This window comes from Leucoraja erinacea, chromosome 3, assembly GCF_028641065.1.
Source record: "Leucoraja erinacea ecotype New England chromosome 3, Leri_hhj_1, whole genome shotgun sequence".
In the NCBI taxonomy this organism is placed as follows: domain Eukaryota; kingdom Metazoa; phylum Chordata; class Chondrichthyes; order Rajiformes; family Rajidae; genus Leucoraja; species Leucoraja erinaceus.
The window spans coordinates 38659491-38680743 of record NC_073379.1 but is presented as its reverse complement, the minus strand read 5'-3'; the positions used below and the strand labels follow the sequence as shown (position 1 = coordinate 38680743).

The window sequence follows — 21253 nt, the reverse complement described above, 5'->3', positions numbered from 1 at the left end:
AATGTCAGTGTTCACGAGACCATTGTGTGCAGTACTTTTATTATTTTACATCATGGATCACATAGTGCATTAATAGCGTTCATATTGTTCCAGCCATTTCACAGCAGGGGCAGGTGCTGAAAGTATTTATTGCGGGGCATGACCAGAGCATTGCTGCTGTTGCATCCCTCTATGTTGCTGGATTAGTTTCTCAACGTCATCCGCATTTGCTCCAACAACACTGGCTACCTGCAAAAGCAACATTGATGAATCAGCTGGTTAGAATTACCAAAGTACCTGTGGAAAAAGCCTTACATCAGCCTTCAAAGTAGTTCCAAATGCTCAAGGTGGACCACCACCTGAGGTTCAAGGACCATTCTCCTCCATGTTACCTACTTCAACATTCCATCGTTATTTTGTGCATCCGCCATTCCCTCTCATTCCTGATATTCTCAGCTTGTTTCCCACTCATGATCTCTCCCATGTGATGCTCTCCCCAACTCACTTCCACTGTAATCTCCACACTGGTGCAAGGTCTTGGAGGCCTTCCTCCAAACGTTGTCATGGGCCATCATTTGCTTACATTTTCCAAAGAAATGTTTACATTTACATTTGACAATTACTGATACATTCAGGAATTTAAAAATATGTTGCCTGTACTTGTCGTTCACCTCTGCCATTTCCAGCCTTTTTCTAATCCGAGATCACCTTTATTATTCCTCTCTAATTTCTGCCTTTGATCAAGCCTCTGATACTTGAAATTCCAAAGTGTACGATTTCTTTGCTTCATATGTCAGATGTTGTGGGTTTAATATCAGCTTACACATTATGCTTGGGTATCCTGAATGGGATCTAATCCCATTGTCTTCAGAAATCATTGTGACACAGTGTTCAGCTTCACAGTAACTTGTGTGGATGCAATCTTTCAGTCCACCTGTTCCAAGCCAGCAGGATGATCAATGTGTTGATTGGAACATAGAACAGTACAACACAGGAACAGGCCCCACGGCCCATGTTGTTTGTGCCTCCATTCCCTGCAAATTGGTGTCCATCTACAACATGACCATTGCATCTGCTTCCAGCACCAGCCCGTTCCAAGCGCCACCACTCTCTGTATATAAAAACATGTCACGACATGTCATGGTTGCATCAGAGATCATTTTCCAATGTTCTTTTGACTCTGGGTCAGTTCCTGTGGACTGGTGGGTAGCTAATGTAACCTCTTGTTTTAAAAAAGGAGGGAGAGAGAAAACAGGGAATTATAGACCAGTTATCTTCCCCACTACTGATGCTTGCTTTGATTATTAAAGATGTAATAGCAGTGCATTTGGAAAGCAGTGACAGGATCGGTCTAAGTCAGCATGTATTTATGAAAGGAAAATCAGGCTTGACTAACCTACAGCAATCTTTTGAGGATGTAACAAGTGAAATGGATAAGGGAGTGCCAGTGGATGTGGTGTATCTGGAGTTTCAAAAAGCCTTTGACAAGGTCCCACACAAGAGATTAGTTTGCAAAATTAGAGCACATGATATTGGAGGTTAGGGTATTGACATGGATAGAGAACTGGTTGGCAGACAGGAAGCAGAGTTGGAATTAACGGGTCATTTTCAGAATGGCAGACAGTGACTAGCGGGGTGCTGCAAGGTTCAGTTCTGGGACCCCAGCTATTTACAATATATACTAGACCAAGTGCAGACCCGTTGGGTCTGTTCCCCCAACGTGTGGTTGTGCGGGGGAGAGGCAGCATGAAGCGTCACACAGACTAACTACCCCCCCCCTCCCCGCACTCACGCACGAGTGAGGGCAGACAGAGAAGGGGCAGAAACACAGAGAGAGACAGAGAGAGGGGCAAGAGGGAGAGGGGGGGGATAGGAGGAGAAGAGGGAGGGGTGGGTGAGGGGGAAAAAGGTGGGGGAGGAGGGGGAGGAGAGAGAGAGGGTGAGAGTGATGGGGAGAGAGAGAGGGAGTGCTGAGAGGGGGTGAGGGGGAGAGGTGGGAGGGGGAGGGAGGGGAGAGGGTGGAGGGAAAGAGGGTAGGGGGTGTGGAGGGGAAGGGAGGGGGTTTAGGGGAGGGAGGGAGGGTGGGGGGGGGGAATGGAGGGGAGGAGGGAAGAGAGAGAGAGAGAGAGAGGGGGGGGGGGAGGAGAGAGGGGGAGGGGGAGAGGGTGTGCTGAGAGGGGGGGTGAGGTGAGGGGGAGGAGAGAAGTGGGGGGGGAGAGCAGGGAGGGGGAGGGAGGGTGGAGGGAAGGGGGTAGGGGTGTGTGGAGGGGAGGGGGGGGTTAGGGGAGGGACGGTGGAGGAGGGGATGGGAGGAGAGGAGGAGGGAAAAAAAGAGGGGAGAGGAGAGAGAGAGAGAGAGGGGTGGAGGGGAGAGGAGGGGGGGGAGAGGAGAGGGGGGGAGGGAGGAGAGGAGAGGGGGGAGAGGAGAGGGGGGGGAGAGGAGAGGGGGGGGAGGAGGAGAGGGGGGGGAGAGGAGAGAGGGGGGGAGGGGGGGGGGAGAGGAGGGGGGGGGAGGAGAGGGGGGGGGGAGGAGAGAGGGGGGGGGGAGAGAGGAGGAGAGGGGGGGAGAGAGGGGGGGGGGAGAGAGGGGGGGAGGAGGGGGGGGGAGGGGGGGGGAGGGGGGGAGGGGGGGGGGGGAGAGAGGAGGGGGGGGGGTGGAGGGGAGAGGGGGGGGAGGGGGGGGGGGGGGAGGGGGGGGGGAGGGGGGGGGGGAGGAGAGGGAAAGAGAAGTGTGAGGGGGGAGGGAGAGGAGGGGAGAGAGGGAGAGGGGGAGAGAGAGAGGGAGAGAGGGAGAGAGAGAGAGAGAGAGAGAGGGGGGGAGAGAGACGGGGAGAGAGGGAGAGGGAGGGGGGAGAGGAGAGACAAGCAAACACAGAGAGGAGAGGGAGGGGGGGAGAGAGAGGAGGAGGGAGGGGGGAGAGGGAGAGAGGGGAGGAGAGGGGAGAGAGGAGGAGGAGAGAGAGGAGAGGGGGAGGAGAGAGGAGAGGGGAGAGGGAGAGGAGGAGAGGAGGGGAGGGAGAGAGGGGGAGAGGCGGAGGGGGAGAGGAGGGGGAGGAGGGGGAGGGAGGAGGGGAGAGGAGGAGGAGGGGGGGAGAGGAGGAGGGGGGGAGGAGGGAGAGGGGAGGGGAGGGGGAGGAGGAGGAGGGGAGGAGGAGGGGGGGGAGAAGGCAGAGGGAGGGGGAGAAAGGAGGAGGGGAGAGGGGGAGGAGGAGGGAGAGAGGAGGGGGGGAGAGAGGAGGAGGGGGAGGGAGAGGAGGAGGGGGGGAGAGGAGAGGAGGGGGGAGGAGGGAGGAGGAGGGGGGGAGGAGGAGGGGGGAGGGGAGGGGGAGAGGGAGGAGGAGAGAGAGGAGAGGAGAGGAGGAGGAGAGGAGAGGAGAGGAGAGGAGAGGAGAGGAGAGGAGAGGAGAGGAGAGGAGAGGAGAGGAGAGGAGAGGAGAGGAGAGGGGGGGAGGAGAGAGGAGGGGGAGACAGAGAGAGAGAAAGGGAGAGAGACAGGGGGGGAGAGAGAGAGAGAGAAAGAGAGAGGGATAGGGAGAGAGAGATGTGGGGAGAGAGAGGAGGGGAGAGAGAGAGAGAGAGAGAGTGCCTTTTTACTTCAACCCAAACCCCCCAAACAACCATTTGCAGGCAGTGCTTTTTTACTTCGAACTAACCATATTTTAATTTTCAAACCACATTAAGGGTACTCACAGCTGTGTAGACATTTGTTCAGTGTCATTCAGAGCTCCATCTTTCAGAGACTGATTGAGGCACACCACTTCCGGGTTTTATAGTCCCCTCCCCCTCCCACCAGCAGGAGCAGCAGAGAGAATGGTGAATTTTTAAAAATCATTAATTTCTCACTGATTTTTCATCGATGGGAAAACTACTCTGGTCCAGGAAGGCAGACGTGGACTCTGATCGAGGTGGTCAAAAATGACGGCCGTATGTGGCGGCGTTCTCTTGGAAATCGCAGCACAGTAGGCCAAAAGCGGTCAAGATCAGACTTTTAGTAATATAGATTAACGATTTAGATTACGGAATTGTGACATCTCCAAGTTTGTAGATGACACAAAGCTAGGTGGCAGTGTGAGCTGCGAGGAAGATGCTATGAGGCTGCAGGGTAACTTGGATAGGTTGGTTGAGTGGGCAGATGCAGTATAATGTGGATAAATGTGAGGTTATCCACTTTGGTGGCAAGAACAGGAAGGCAGATTATTATCTGAATGGTGTCAGATTAGGAAAAGGGGATCTGCAACAAGACCTGGGTGTGGTTATACATTATTCACTGAAAGTAAGCATGGAGGTACAGTAGGCAGCGAAGAAAGCTAATGGCATGTTGGCCTTCATTGTAAGAGGATTTGAGTATAGGAGCAAGAAAGTCCTACTGCAGTTGTACAGGGCCTTGTTGAGACCATACCTGCAGTATTGTGTGCAGTTTTGGTCTCCTAATTTGACAAAGATCATTCTTGCTCTTGTGGGAGTGCGGCATAGGTTCATCAGGTTAATTACCGGGATGACGGGACTGGCATATGATGAAAGAATAGATCGACTGGACTTATATTCACAGAAATTTAGAAGGATGAGAGGATATCTGAAAGAAATGTTAAATTCTTAAGGGATTGAACAGGCTAGATGCAGAAAAAATGTTCCCGATGTTGGGGGTGGCCAGAATCAGGGGTTACAGTTTAAGAAGAAGGGGTCGGCCAATTAGGACTGAGATGAGGAAAAACTTTTTCACTCAGAGTTGTGAATCTATGGAATTCTCTGCCACAGAAGGCAGTGAAGGCCAATTAACTAGTTGTTTTCAAGAGGGTTAGATATAGCTCTGAGTGCTAACGGTATCAACGGATATGGGGAGAAAGCAGGTACGGGTTACTGATTTTGGATGATCAGCCATGATCATATTGAATAGCGTAGCTGGCGAAAGGGCCGAATGGCCTACTCCTGCACCTATTTTCTATGTTTCTAGGTACATCTCTTTTAAACTTTCCTTCTCAGACCTTAAAGCTGTGCCCTCTAATCCTTGACATTTCCTTCTTGGGATAAAGGTTCTGACTGTTTACCCTATTTATGATTCTCATAATATTATGTCGTTTTTAGGTTTCCCCTCAACTTTCTTAATGTCTCTATGTGAAAGGGTAGTGGCCAGTCTTGTAAAATTAGGAATATGCTTCAAATAATGAAATATCATACCTCGTTTCCGTCCTTGATAAAGATGAATGTTGGTAAAGCTTTGACCTTGTACTCCACATTTAATTCCTGAAAGACACATATTAATGAAATTATAGTTCACAGCACAGTAACAGGACACTCCACCTGTCCGTCTACTACTAGTGTCGTGGCTTAGATGAACATCATCATCCAATCCCTGATGGCCCCAAATACCATTCGATTAAAATTGTAATTGCTTTTGAAAGACGGACTTTGCTTCAATTAAATTATGGGGACGAATAACAAGCTGAAAAATTATCTACCCTTCATCTTGCTTCGTTTGGCAAATATCTGAAAGTCATGAACAACTTCTTTGGTAAATCTTTTTGCCTTTGCTTAGTAAAGGAATCCTCAAACTGAAGCCGAGAGGTAAAGGTTTAGGATAGAGTGACATGTTGATTTTACTTCGGAGTCACGTGAGTGATTCCGTGAAGAACCCAGCCCAGTGCGCAGGTGCGGCATTATCGCACAGCTGTGCAACGCGGCCAGCGGGAGTCGGGCGCTCCCGCAACCAAGGACGTGAGGTAAGTACTTACCTTAATCGGGCCTTGTGGTTTTTTGCTCCAGGGGGAGCAAAGCAGCAGAGGAAGCGGCCCCCGTTCGACTCCAGCGAAGGAGCCGACAGTGGAGGGGGATAGGCGCAAACGGGACCGCACACGCTGCGGACCGCTGACAGGGAGCTGCGCCGATGCCGGTCCGCTGAACAGCTGTTTGGTTAACAGCAGCGGACCGGAGGGAAATTAAAAAACCCGACCGGCAGCCCTGCAGACTCCTGACAAGGAGAATCGCCGCCCGGGAACCGCTACAATGCCGCCTGAAAAACGGCAGGCAGCCTCTAAATACAGGTAAGACAAAAACCTTACCAATTTACAGGTTCTATAGGAATCAACTTCCTCCAACACTGGAACAGGTGGAGACAGCAAAAATAAGTATGTCTGTCTCCCCAAGCCAGAGGAGGTCATGGAGTTCAAAACCTCCAGGAGAAAAGGGGCACTGGCTGAATGCCAAGGGAGCTGACACTCCTACCCCAGTGCTATTGCACTAGCCATCTCCCTTGTCGAGGGATTGATGCAACAGCGGAGTTTGAGCTATGCCTCCTCCAATTTATAGCACACCCTTTTGCTCCCTCTTTTGAGGCTAGCTAAGGAGGCCAGGGCTGGGCTGACTTAAACGCTGGGCAGGCGGACGAGAACAGCAGTATGCCAGGGGAGCAGGATCAGGAAGAGCTACTGGGTGTCGTGGGCCACTACATGGCTCCTCCACGCGACCATCTTCCCAAACAAAGGCCTGCAGGAGTAGGCCTTTCTAGAGGCAAATCCGCAGGCAGCTGGGTCAGCAGACTCGCAGACAAGAGCTAAAAGCAGCGAACTTTGCAGCTCCTAACAGAGGGTCAAGATGTCACCGCCTTTGCTCGTTTTTTCCACGGATCATACTCACCTGGCAGGCGAGACGCCATGATCACCAAGGTGGTTCTCCCAGGATGAGACTATCCCGTTGCACTACGAGTGTGCTGATGCCTAAGATGTTCCCAAATTTGGGATACTCGACTGACATTTGTGCATATAAGACCTGCCCGCAACCCCAAATATACGGGGCTATGCAAACCGCTGCTGCGGGAAGAGAGGCAGCTAAACCTGTGCGCCTCATGAGGGCAGGCCATGGAACGAGCAGGACATCGCATCCAACACCCAGCTGGCAGCACCCCTCGGCATCCACCAGCAAACATCGAACAAGGACTGGTGAAAGCCTGGCGACCGCTTCACATTACCCCCAAAGTTCTTTTTAGACAGGGGCCCAGAGCGGAACCGTGGGAAAATGCGCCGCCCCACCGACAGCACCAGCATACCAGCAAAACTAAGCCTTCATGAAAAAACAATAAACATGGAGGTAGGTAGTCTGGTTCCTCCCAGTTTACACTAAATAAGGGTGTTCTACTAACTGCGGGGGGGGGGGGGGGGGGGGGGGGGCATTTACACTTGTTGATAAAGCATGGGGTGCTGTCACAAATAACTAATATATACTCAACAGTATTAGTGGATAAAAACTTGAATTCAAATTGGGCATATTACCGCCAGTTCAGCAATGCGCCCAAAGGGCATTTTCTCCCTCTAAGAAAGAGAAGTGAGAAGGTCAAGCTGAACTAGAAAGGCTCATTACTAAACGGATCATGGGAGTAAACATGAACCATTGGAATTTGTATCGAATATATTCACCAAAACTACAAAAGATGGTGAATGTAGCATCATCATTGATCTAATATCACTAAATAAATCTGTTGAATATATACACTTAAGATGGAGATGGGTTTTTTTGTCACTGCCAGACATCTGATCTCCAAAGGATACCTATGGCGAGCATTGATATGGAAGATGCTAACTATCTTATATACCCATACACTAGGATCATTATAGATACCTAAAAATTTTTTACCTGGATAATGGATATCCCGGTTAGGGCAACTATGGGAGTATAGAGCATTCCCAATGGCCTAACCTCAGCCCTAAACTATTATAAATATTAAAAATGGCCATGAAAATATTAAGAAAACAAGCATAATCATGGCATATATTGGATGATATCCTCATATTAGGGGAAACAAAAGAATTAGCTGTGGCAGCAGTTCTAGCTACGAAACAGCTCCCTAAAGCTCTGAGGTTCATCCCACGCCCAGATAAACCAGAATTGAAGCCGTTAACTACCATGGATTATCTGGGCTTCAATAACAATTCCATCCATATGACTGTTACTTTGCCAAGGTACTTGGGTCACTATAATCAATTCATGAATGTACCCACTGAAGCTATATCACAATTACAGTGGTGGGCAGACATATATTTGGCATAGTTTTCAGCCCTATTATCATCACCAATCCCAATTTGGTTATTAAAAACCGATGCCAGTACTTTAGGCTGGGGAGCAACTAAACTCCATATCCAGCACAGGTAACAGATGGACTAATTCACAAACATCGTTACCACACACACCGGGCATCAACTACTTGGGATTGGTGATCGCCTATTGGGCTAAAAAGCATATGCATTTCAAATGCAGCACGTACATATGTGGTTACGGATTGATAATACTATGGTGGTGGCTTATATCAACCATATGGGGAGCATAAAAATCATTATTGTGCAACAAATTGGTCAAACAGATCTGGCAATGGTGTGTCAAAAGACATTTTAACTATCAGCTGCCTATGTCCTAGGAAGCTAGAACACAGTGGGAGACACCACGTCACGGGTAAAAATTTATGATAACATTGAATAGATGTCAAACCCAAAATATCTGCTAAAGGTATTAAGCAGTTTGAAAGCCAGATATCAATTTGGTTGCACAAGACGGAATCACCAGTAACCTATGTATGTGACTTAGGAACCAGATCAGAGGCAGCAGCGATAGATGCCTACACGCTGGAAGGGGGAATTTCTGCTTTGCCTTCCTCCCTTCTGCCTCATCAGTCGGGCACTTCGCAATACAGATGGAATCTGTCTCCGAGATATTGAACGTGCCCGACCGGCCTACACAGCCATGGTTCCCAGTTCATCACGACATGGTGGGCGAGTCACCTATGGATTTCCCTAGTGGACCATGGTTGCTGACTCAACCCAGTATCAGGCATAAGCCACCCATGCCAGGGAAACATCAAACTCCTGGGTGCAGGGTTTGAATAGACCTTACCAGGGACTGGGATTATCCAAAGGAACCATTACCACCATGTCGGCATCCCTGCGAACAGTCACCAAGAGCTAACATGGGTAAAATACTGCCACGACGCAGGGACAACATACCAAACTATTCAACCACTGACGTATTGGAGTTCCTGGAACATCCACACCATGACTAAAAGGTGAGTTACAGTGCCGTAAATACAGCATGGAGCACCTTGTCTGCTTATCTAAAACAGCAGGACAGCAGAGCATGGAGGTATACCCATGTATGGGATATCGGTGTGATATTGACATATCTCAGAGAATGGCACCAGCCAGATCCCTCAGCTTGCTCAATCTATGTTAAAAACGCTCATGCTTATGGCTCTCGTATACGCTCACAGAGTCCAGTCACTCCATAAAACTAGACTGGATAACATGGTGATTACCCCAGACGGATCACGTTCATATTCTAGGTCGGGGAAAAAACCTAACTCGCAGGTATATGGGACTAGGCGAGATTATGAGTTCGGCACGGACTAGTAGGGTCGAGATGGCCTGTGTTTTCCGTGCTGTAATCGTTATATGGTTATATGGACCAGGAACGCCCAATTCACTGGTGGGATTCCGGGCCTATCCACCAGAGTCCAGGTTGAGTGTGGTGACCCATCTACTACAATATATAGACACAACCCACAATCTTAGAGGGAGAGGAAAGCCTATGGGTCAACCACAGTAACCCAAGACGGGGTACGAGCCAAACCACTCCAAGGTGGCTCAAACAGGTACTGAAAGCTGCCGGAATAGATAATAATACATTTAATCCCATTCCACTAGGGCAGCATTGGTATCAGCGGCTGAACGAATGGACATCCCGGTTGACCACATTCTCAATACGGCAGAATGGTCAAGGGAACCGCGTTCAGAACATTTTTTATTATAAACCGTTGATAAACCTGATTTAATTGCAGAAAGAATATTACAAACTGCAATATTAATTTAAGCTCAGGGGAGCTCTTTATGTTGTTATTGTTAACAAATACCTTTCTGTTTCTTGTGAAAGCAGATCCACTGGTTGATTACGATAACACTTCCTCCCTCAAAAACTTCGGCAGTGAGTGAAATAAAAACTGTTACACGGTTTGAAATCAGACCTTTGAAGTCTTCACGGAATCACTCACGTGACTCCGAAGTAAAATAGTAAGATTAAACGAGTACTTACCAGTATGAAGTTTGATCTGTATTTTATGAGGAGTTACGGTGAGGTATTACGTGCCCTCCGCTCCCACCCTCAATATATAGATCAAACTAATAAACTGATGTCTCATGATCTTTACTATCTTACTTCAAATATTGTGTCTATCCTGTGATTTCACACCGCTGCTTCGAAGTATGCCGCACCTGCGCACTGGGCTGGGATCTTCACATAATACCTCACCGTAACTCCTCATAAAATACAGATCAAACTTCATACTGGTAAGTACTCGTTTAATCTTACTATTAAATCACTCCCCATACGACCAATCTGAATCCCACCATGGCATCTGGGGCACTTGAAAGATAATTTTTAATTCAATTTAAAAAAATAAAATTGATTAAAAGGTACAGCATGGAAACAGGGTCTGAAGAAGGGTCTCGACCCGAAACGTCACCCATTCCTTCTCTCCAGAGATGCTGCCTGCCCCACTGAGTTACTCCAGCATTTTGTGTCTACCAGAATGGAAACAGGCCCATGAACTCAGTTCACACTAGCTCTGTGTTATCCCACCTTCGCATCCACACATCACACATGGGGTAATTTACAAAGGCCATTTAATCTACAAACCCACCGTCTTTAGTTATGTTGGAGAAAACCAGAGCACAGGAGGAAACCCATGCAGTCACAGTGAAATCATGCAATGTCCACAGATAGTTCCCGAGGTTAGGATCGAACCGGGTTTGTCACCCGCCATTCTTTTTGAAACATGGGCATTACTGACAGGCCAGCAATGATTTTCCATCCCTAATTACCCTCAAGATTATGGTGATGTGTCATGTAAAACTGGATCTCCCACATTGAAGAGGGCGATCCAGGTTCTGAAGCAAGTGTAATATAGTCCCAGGACAGGATAGTGTGCAACTTGAACGGGAACCAGCAAGTGGTGCACCTATGCACCTGAAGCCCTGGTCTTTCTTGGTGATGGTTGTGGAGGTGTTGTCAGAGTATCCTAGATGAGTAACTGCAATGCTTTCTGTAGACAATACAGCCACTGTGGTTAATTATTTTTCAAATTCTAAATTTATTGTTCACAATGACTATTAATCAAGTGAATTGTTATAAAAGCTTATCTTGTTTCAATATGAAAGGCTGCTAACCTCACTCTGTCTGATCTGTATGAGATTTCTGACCCATCAAAGTGAACAACAGTTAGTTGTGTCTTTCTTCTTCTTAGGCAGTTCCTCAGGATCAAGGGTGAATTATTTTCACTCTAGGTTTGAATTGGCTAACAAGGAGAATGTGGGAACCACAGAATCTTCCACAAATGGGGCAGGCAGGCAGGCAGGCAGAAAGTACTGAGCTCTTGTGTGCTCCCTCGACATGGACTCAAGATACTTGACACCATCAGGAATGCTCCTCGTCCAATTATGCATCAGAGATTCACAGGAGTTAATGAGGATGTTGAACTTTTTTCAAGGATCCAAGGACATCCTTGAAACTAATTCAGGTCTCAGAAGCACATGGGAGGATAGGAACCACTGTTGCCTGTAAACCTTCAAATGTATTTTTCCTTAATCAAGCATTGGCAGCAGTAGTAAATTTCAGCTTTTGCTGCCAAGTGATTTTGGGGATATAGAGGCAGCACATCTTTTCCATGGACTCACTGCGGTTTTGCTGTGTCCTTTATACTATGGCCGCTGAGTGCAATGCACCCTCTCTCTCAGTCTTCACTGCAAGTGTTAATGATGGCTTAGAGCTTGTCTTTGAATGCGAGCAAACACAAACTCCAATTGCATACTGTAGCTCGACTGCAGAGGTTTAAGTAAGTGTGGTTCTGGAGTATAGTTACAAGCCAAACATTTTTAATAGATAATGTGGGGATAATATATACTTGCATTTATATAAGTGCTTGTGTCTTCAGGAGATCCGAGTGCTTTATACCCAGTGAACTATTGTGAAGTGCAGTTGCTAATGGAATACAGAAATACAGTAACCAGAATATGCACTGCAAGCTCTCATAACCAGCAACGTGAAAATTACCAAATAATCTATTTCAGTAATGTTGATTGAATACTAAATATTGACCAAAATACCAAGAGAACGTCTCTTGTCTTCTGTGCACTTGTGCCACAGAATCTTTAACACCAAGCAGGCCAATTGAATATTCAGGGGTTTGGTTTAACATTTAAAAAGTAGCATTCTCTCAGCAGTAGATTGGAGTATTGGCATGGATTTTCTACTAAACCACACACAGGCCTCTGGAATGGAATCTGAATTTGGAACAAAAGGTGTTACCTACAGAACCACAACATGTCTATCTATCAAAGACCAGGATTACACCGAACACCCAATTATGGTGTTCCCATGATTGAGACGTTCAGAATTCCTCTCTTTATTGTTTGATCCTCCAAGAATTGAGCTGCAGTAATTTGTCTTCATTTCTAATGTTTGTAGACAAAAGTGCTGGAGAAACTCAGCGGGTGAGGCAGCATCTATGGAGCAAAAGAAATAAGCAACATTTCTGGCCGAATGTTTGTGTTGCGTTTCTAAGTAAAGATGTGTTTTTGCATGGATTTCCCAACTTACTTCAACGTCGTCCGTGTCCACTTTACAGAAAATCACATCAGTATATGTTGTAGAAAATGCCTGCGGAGAAAATAAAAATAAAATGTATTCCTTATACAGCAATTAATGTTCTCCTCATTTCAATTTACATTAAAAACTTTAATTTAATAAAACTTGAAATACTTTTTAAAGACTTAAATTCAGTCATTGACATGAATTAACCTGCAATTAAAATGCAATATTGGTTGTGGTTTCCCTGTGATTACCAAATAGTTATGAAAAACCATTTTGTTCACCAATGCTCGCAGGTAATGACATTGGCTTTGAATAGATGAGGCAGCTAATGATAACATTTGTGGGTTTGGCATCACTTGCTGGCTAAACTTGCGCAAACGAATTACTCCAGCACCGGCAATTCACATCAAGGCCTTCTGTAATAGTCCAGCACATCACTGTTCGTAGCACCATCACCCAGTGTAAATACAGCAGGAATAAAGTGTTAAAGTGAGTTTATTGTCATGTGTTCCTGTATAGGACAATGAAATTCTTGCTTTGCTTCAGCACACAGAACATAGTAGGCATTTACGACAAAACAGATAAGTGTGTCCATATACCATAATATAAATGTATACACCATTTCAGATTAAGCTCAGCACAAACCTACAACCAATGCCTACAGAATTATGCAGCACAGATCAAAGATCTTAGAGCAGAGCAAGATGGGCCACTCCTGCGAAATACAATGGGCTGACGTGTAGTAGCTACGGAGGGGATCCTGTGCATTTTTCCCACTTATTTTAGTAACCGGAGCCTACCTGACCCGCCCCGACTCGCAGTGTAATCAATGTTGCGGGGCAATAGTTTGTGTGTGTGATATAGGGTTAGATTCATAATTCTGACAGTTCATACTTCTTATCAAGAGTAAAATTTGACTCTGGTAATTGTCTTTTTTGATGTTTTTTAAATCATTTATTTTTAAATGACTCACAAGCAGTGTTTGAGTTGATTTTGTAGTAACCGGAACCGACCCGACTCGCAGGGTAATTGACATTGCGGGGGAAGTTTTTGTGTGTGATATAGGGTTAGATTCATAATTCTGTTAGTTCATAATTGTGTTAATTCTTGTTAAAGAATAAAATGTATATAATCATCGTAAATCTTCTCTGTACCTTTCCATCTTGACAATCTCTTTCCTGTAACACGGTGCCTAAAACTGAACTCAATACGCTAAATGCAGCCTCACCAATGACCTATACAACTGCCACATCACCTCCCAACTTCTTTACTCGATACTCTGGCTGATGAAGGCCAATGTGCCAAAAGCCTTTTTGACCACCCGATTTACCTGCGACTCCATCTTCAAGGTACGATGTATTTGCATTCCTAGACCCCTCTGCTCAACAACATTCCCTTGAGCCCCAACCATCCACTGTGTAGGTCCTCCCCATGTTAGAATTCCCAAAATGCAACACCTCACATTTTTCTGTATTATATTCCATCAGCCATTTCTCAGCCCACCTGGCCAAATGATCAAGATCCTGCTGCATTTTGCACAACCATCTTCACTATCTGCAAAACCACCCATTTTGTATCATCTGCAAACTTATTGATCTTGCCATGTATGTCCTCATCCAAATCATTGATGTAGATGACAAACATTAACGGGCCCAGGACTGAACCCCGAGGCAAACCACTAGTCACAGGCCTCCAGTCCGAGAAGCAACCTTCCACCATCACCCTCTGCTTCCTTCCATGAAGCCAATGTTTTACCCATTCAGCAAACTCTCCTTAGATCCCATGCGATTTAACCTTCCAGAGCAGCCTACCTTGTGGAAATGTGTTGAATGTTTTGCTGAAGTCCATATATACACCTACAGTTAGACAAAATGTTGGAGTAACTCAGCGAAACAGGCAACATCTCTGGAGGGAAGGAATAGGTGACATTTCAGGTGGAGACCCTTCTTCAGGTCTCAACCCGAAACGTCACCCATTTCTTCTCTCCAGAGATGCTGCCTGCCTATCTTGCTGAGTTACTCCAGCATTTAGTGTCTGTCTTTGGTTTAAACCAGCACCTGCAGTTCCTTCATACACTCTACTTCTACAGTTCTGCCCTCATCAACCTTTTTGGTCACGTCTTCAAAACTCAGATTTGTGGGACATGGCCTTCCACGAATAAACCCATGCTGACTATCCCTAATCAGCCCTTGTCCATCAAAATGCATGTATAACCTATCCCTCAGAATATTCTCTAGTAACTTTCTAAGTATGGATGTTAAGCTCACTGGCTTATAGTTCCCAGCATTTTTCCTGCAGCCCTTCGTGTTTAGAGGCACAACATTCGCCACCCTCCTGTCCTCTGGCATCTTTCAACCAGGGCTCCCGAAATTTCCTCTCTAGTGTCCCATAATGTCCTCGGATATATCTGATCAGCCCCTGGAGATTTGTCTACGTTCATCCACGATAGTACCTTCAGCACCTCTTTGATCGTAACACTGACTGCTCTCGAGCCACTTCCATTGATTCTAAATTACCTCCGTCCCACTGTCTTTCTCCTCAGTAAATACAGATTGAGCACCTTGTGTATCTCCTGTGTCTCCACTTAGCATTGACCACTTTGATCCAGATGGATCCCACTCTCTTTCTAGTTATCCTTTCCCCTTTATGTATTTATAAAATCAATGAGGGGAAACCGGAGGGGAAGTTTTTCCACACAGAGGCTGGTGTGCACATGGAATGAGCTGCCAGAGAAAGTAATTGAAGACTAACAACATTTAAACACATTTGAACAGGTAATTGGATAGGAATTAGATGCCAACCAGGGGCAGGTGGGACTAGCAAAGAAGTGGCATTTTGGACGGTATGGTCAAGTTGGTCAGAAGGGTCTGCTTCTGTTCTGTATGACTGACTAATTCTTCACAGGTCACAGGGAACCAAATTGAGATGTTTCAGGCTAGTCATAATCGGAAAGGTTTGTGGATACAAAGCTCAGTCTTTATCATTCAGCAGTCAAAATATTCGTAGATCACATTTTTTTGCTGCTGCCAATACTCACCTTAAATTTTGGTGCTATGTCTTTACACGGACCGCACCAAGTCGCATAGAAATCAACAACAACTAACTTATTGCCGGCTTCCTTCAGCTTGGCGCTCAACTCATCCTGAAAGATGAAAAGAAAGCAGGTTAGTTCAGTTAAATTAATTGTACTTTAAAAACAAACTCAAAATTAGCACTGTTGCTGATTAAGCCTCTCAGGCTCTGTGTAAGCTGTGAACTTCTATGGTTGTTGCACTTCCTTTTTAGAAGGGCACTATTCACGTGTAACTATAATACCCGAAAGAGAACAGGGCTTTCCTGCTGCAAGGAACCGTAGGCACTACTTACACCTCTGTAAGTGTGATCTAGGAGAAAATTTGAAAGGAAAGTCTTGCCTCCTTTAAGAACAGACAGAACCACTTTAATAACGAGTCTACTCAGCTAGCAAAATGTGCCCAGTCATCTTTCGCTCCGTCCCTGCAAACAATGTTTTCATTGCAACACAGCTGCTAAGAACATGAGGAATGCATTAACTGGAGGACACTGAATGTAATGAAAGGCTTGTGCTGATTCTGCTGTACTTCCTCGAGCTGTTTGGAATATCCTCATTAAAGTAAATTGAAAGGTTCCAGTCAGTAGGAAGTCGGGTTTATTTTCAAGTCTGGGATTCCCAAATATCTGCTTTGTTTTCTCTTTCCCAATCTGGCAAATTGACAGGGTGTGGTCCATCAGACAAACAAGTAGACACACTGAATCACCCCCCTCTCCAGCTCAGCAAAGGGGAAGGATCCAGTCATTTCTGTCAGAGGCCATTTTGCAAAGCGAAAGCAACTAAGTCAGAGTTTTACACCAAAATCAGCAGCAGATCCTTTCTGAACTGACTGCACCTCTCTCATCCAATCCACTGTAAAGAATGCTTGCGATAATAAGAAACCATCTGTTTTTTCACATTGTTGGTAACAAAATATGAAATGTTGCTTGCAAAGAAGCCTCTCTTGCATTTTAAAACCTACAGCTCTAATAGGGTGATTTCACGAAAGGTCACTGGATCATAGATCCTCACTCACGTGACCGCAAAATCCAACTGGGGTACAAGCGTCACTTCCGGTACATGTTATTGATGCTGAAAACGCGCACTTTCACACCCGTTAAAAACCGCGAAAACGGCCCGTTTTGAGCTGTAAATAACTGTGCCAGTCGGGGTGACCGTGAGGCACAGTTATCTTACTTTACAGTCCATAAGATAGATAAAAACGAAGGTAAATACAAGAGGGAGCTGAAGGGGCAACAACAGCGGAAGTGGTTAGCGGACATTCGCCGTGGAGATATAAAGATCGAAAATATCGGGAATTATCGCGTTTGCTCGCTGCATTTCATCAAAAGTAAGGCATTATTGACGTTTTATCTTTATTCATTTGTTATATGAAAAGTTGTAAAAGTGAAAAATCCATCAATAAAATAAATAAGTAGTTTGGGTGATTGTGCAGGCTTTAAACAAGAAACATCTATCTATATTACTAAAACTCTGTTCTTGACCGGTTTTGGCTTTCTGTGCTGCGGTTTCCTAGAGTACGCCGCCACCTACGGCTGACATTTTTGGCTACCTCGCTCAGAGCCCCCCTCCGCCGCATGTGTGCCGAGGATTTTTCCCGTCGATGAAAATTGACAGAGATATTAATGTTTTTACAACATTCCCCATTCTCTCTACCGCCCTGCTGGAGGGAGTGGGAGGGACTATAAAACCAGGAAGTGGTGTGCCTCAATCAGTCTCTGCAAGTGGTGTGCCTCAATCAGAGCTTTGAATGACACTGACAAATGTCTACAGCACTGCGAGTACCCTTAATTTCGTTTGGAAATGAAAATATGGTTAGAGGTAAAAAAGCACTGCCTGCAAATGGTTGTTTGGGTTTGGGTTAAAAGTAAAAAGGCACACTCTTCCCCCCCCCCCCCCCCCCCCCCCCCCCCCCTCCTCCCCCCCCCCCCCCCCCCCCCCCTCTCTCTTCCCCCTCCTCCCCCCCCTCCCCCCCTCCCCCCTCCATCTCCTCTCCCCCATCCCCTCTCCCCCCTCCCCCTCCTCTCCCCCCTCCCCTCCCTCCCTCCATCTCCTCTCCCCCCCCCTCCCCCCCCTCTCCTCTCCACCCCCTCCCTCCTCCCCCCCTCCCCCACCTCCTCCTCCCCCCAATTTCCTCTCCCCCTCCCCCGCTCTCTCCTCTCACTCTCCCCCCTCTCTCCCCCCTCTCCTCTCCCCCCCCCCCTCTCCCCCCCCCCTCTCCTCCCTCCCTCCTCCCCTCCCTCTCCTCTCCCTCTCCCCCCCCCCCTCTCCCTCTCTCCCCCCCCCCCCCCCCCCCTCCATTAGCATGAGTGCGGGAGGGGGGGGGGGGGGCTAGTTAGTGTGTGATGCTGCATGCTGCCTGCCCCCTCACAACCGCACGTTGGGGGAACAGACCCAACGGGTCTGCACTTGGTCTAGTTGAGAAATATATTTTGGCAAATAATTAAATGTCCTGATTTTGTCCAATTAACAGCTGACAATTATCCCATTCCTTAGCTTGGATCGGAGTAACATTTATTTAAAAATGCATTGATAGTTTACGATTATTTAGATGGTAAATGTAGCTTTCATTTTGCATGTTAAAACCCACCTGAGAACCATGGGCGATTTTGCAATTTTACTGACGGATTTTTCACTTTTACAACTTTTTATATAACAAATGAATAAAGATAGAACGTCAATAATGCCTTACTTTTGATGAAATGCAGCGAGCAAACGCGATAATTCCCGATATTTTCAATATTTATATCTCCACGGCGAATGTCCGCTAACCACTTCCACTGTTGTTGCCCCTTCAGCTCCCTCTTGTATTTACCTTCGTTTTTATCTATCTTCTGGACTGTAAAGTAAGATAATTGTGCCTCACGGTCACCCCGACTGGCACAGTTATTTACAGCTCAAAACGGGCCGTTTTCGCGGTTTTTTAACAGGTGGGAAAGTTTGCGTTTTCAGCATCAATAACATGTACCGGAAGTGACGCTTGTACCCCAGTTGGATTTTGCGGTCACGTGGGTGAGGATCTATGATCCAGTGACCTTTCGTGAAATCACCCTATAAACTTCAGTTCATCTGTCCTAATTATATCCCTACATATCTTGCTGCCAGTTTTTGTTTAGTAACACTCCTGGCTAATTGCTTGAGATGTTTTGTCTCATTAAAGCGTCTATGTAAATGTAACTTCCATTCTTTTCTTAAAGATGAACTTTTGAAACTTTGCTGAAGAGCTAGTCTAAGCTATTTTCAATTCTGGTTCAAAGCCAAAGTGTTTCAATGGAAGATGATAGAAAGTGCAGTAGATATACATTCAATACAAAAAGACACAGCATGTTTTAAACAGAGAGCCGAACACAAATCCTCAGGTGCAGCGCAGGGAAGGAAACAACTAAAGGTGAGGAATTAATTCATCACAACAGCACTTCTATTCATAAACAAGATACTAAGTGCTGGGGAAACTCATCGGGCCAGACAGCATGTGGGAGGGAATAAACAGTCGCCATTTCAGGTTGGGAACCTTTTTCCAAGTGAGGTGTCTTCAACATTATAAAAGGTGCTGAACACAATGGGTGGCATTAAATTAAGCAAGGAGATATAAGAACATCAAATGTAGGGTCAAAAAGGTAGATTTGAGAAGACGAAAACGGGTGAGAGAAATCTGAGAGGTCGTGCTCCCGGCAACATTGGAGTAATGAACATGCTTCTTGCGTGTGGCGTGCACAGCCTAAAGTTGTAGAACAACTTGTTCTATTTGATCTTATTTGATTGTGCACACCGGGTTGATTGCATTCGTCAAAACAGGGCGGACCACGTGAAGGTTGCAATCTCCCACCCCAGTAATGAACATTAGAAGTATGACCTTTGATAACCATGTCCCAGGGAAGTAAACGCACATTTGAGGGTTGGAGGGCGGGAGGAGGTTACTGAGCTAATTGAGATTAAAAACAATCTAGTTCACACAAGTTTGAAGAAAACGCGCTCGGTCCAAGAGCAACAGGATATTTAGAGATGATTCAGAAATAAAGTGACAGGCAGACTTTCTCTGCACTTTAGGACACAAAGTGCTGGAGTAACTCAGGCGGGTCAGGCAACATCACTGGAGAACATGGACAGGTGACGTTTCTGGTCGCGACCCGTAAACTCCAGAGCTGCTGCCTGATCTGCTGAATTACTCCAGCACTTTGGGTCCTTTTGTCTATTAACGAGCACCTGCAGATCTTTATTTCAACTTTCTTCTACGCTTTCTCAGTTATCATTGAAACAACGTAAACATGCATCATGTTGTGAATTAATACTTTAGTTAAAAAACAATATGTCACAACGTGTATTCACTCATTTCGGGAATGTGAAGAAGCGGTCCTGACCCAAAATGCGGTTTGTCCCGCTCCCTTCTCAGATGCTGCCTGACCCTGACCCTGACCAGCTGGGTTTCTCCACTTCAGCACTTTGTATTTTGGTCAAAATTCCAGCATCTGCCGATTCTTGTGTCCGCAGCTATTCCTGAAATTGCTTCTCGCGATTTGTAACACGGCCGCGCGGGTATAAGGAAATGTCCGAGTTACTCAAGGTCATCAGAGTCAAATAATGCAGAAAATCTCACACACAAAAAAACACTGGGACTGAAAAGTTGTTTTCAAGCGTACCTTGGAGAGGATCTCATACACAGTCATCGTGTCTGTTCTCCTCTTGCAGATGCACAGAGCTCGTTACCTGTCAAGGGCCCCGTATTTTATACTCCGGAAAGACAAGAGGAACACGCCTATTTAAGTCAGAGGATCATGCTTTTTCCTCTTTAGCTCATGGCTATTGCCACAGAGCATGAATAATAAAACTACTTCCCAATTGGTTTGATGCATTTTGTAAATGACATCGAAATAAGGAACTGCAGAAGCTGGGTTACATATAAAGACACAACGTGCTGGAGTAACTCAGCGGGTCGAGCAGCAACCTTGGAGAACACGCATAGGTGACGTTTCCGATCGGGATCTTTCCTCAGACTGATCTTGTTCCCTCAGGACATAGACAGAGGCCATTCAGCCCCTCAAGTCTATGCCAGCTCACAGTGTAAAGTCATCCCCCCGTTTTTTTTTCCTGTCAAGGAAGGAACTGCAGATGATGGTTTACTGAGTTACTCCAGCGTTTTGTTTCTATATATCCTCATTCCTGTCATGGAGAGATATTGTGGGGACACAGTCCTTTCGGCCCATTGATTCTACACTGATCATCCACCACCCATTTACACTAAAGCTACATTAATTCCATTCTCCCTACATTCTATCAGGCATCGTTATCACCAGTAGCCTGATGGACCTGTCCCACTTATGGGTCTCTCCAACTTAGACGACTTTTTAGACGACTGCAGGGGATTGTGCAATCGCCACATGTTCTGCCGGAGAGTCCTCTTCATGGTTGTGAGGAGTTCCCGCATTCTAGGAACTAGTCGCAGCCTTTTTATGGTCACCATGCATTTTTCAACTAATAATTAGCGGCGACAAGACTGAAGACGCCCTGGAGAGTAGCGAGAATTGTTGTGCCATAGGTGCAGTGGTAGTGGGTTGCCAGGAGGTCGAAGGTTGTCGTAGGTTCCCA

The 21253-nt window shown here is 46.3% G+C and overlaps 1 protein-coding gene across 1 annotated transcript; it reads right to left on the bottom strand.

The window, feature by feature from the left end:
- Positions 1-22: 22 nt before the first annotated feature.
- On the bottom strand, positions 23-20464 carry LOC129695479 (thioredoxin-2-like). Its single transcript, XM_055632455.1, has 5 exons — positions 20308-20464; positions 15638-15742; positions 12607-12666; positions 5155-5220; positions 23-228 (listed from the first exon to the last, which is right to left on the bottom strand). Exons 1-5 carry the CDS (start codon positions 20332-20334, stop codon positions 127-129), a joined length of 360 nt encoding a protein of 119 aa, XP_055488430.1. The 5' UTR covers positions 20335-20464; the 3' UTR covers positions 23-126.
- Positions 20465-21253: the final 789 nt, after the last annotated feature.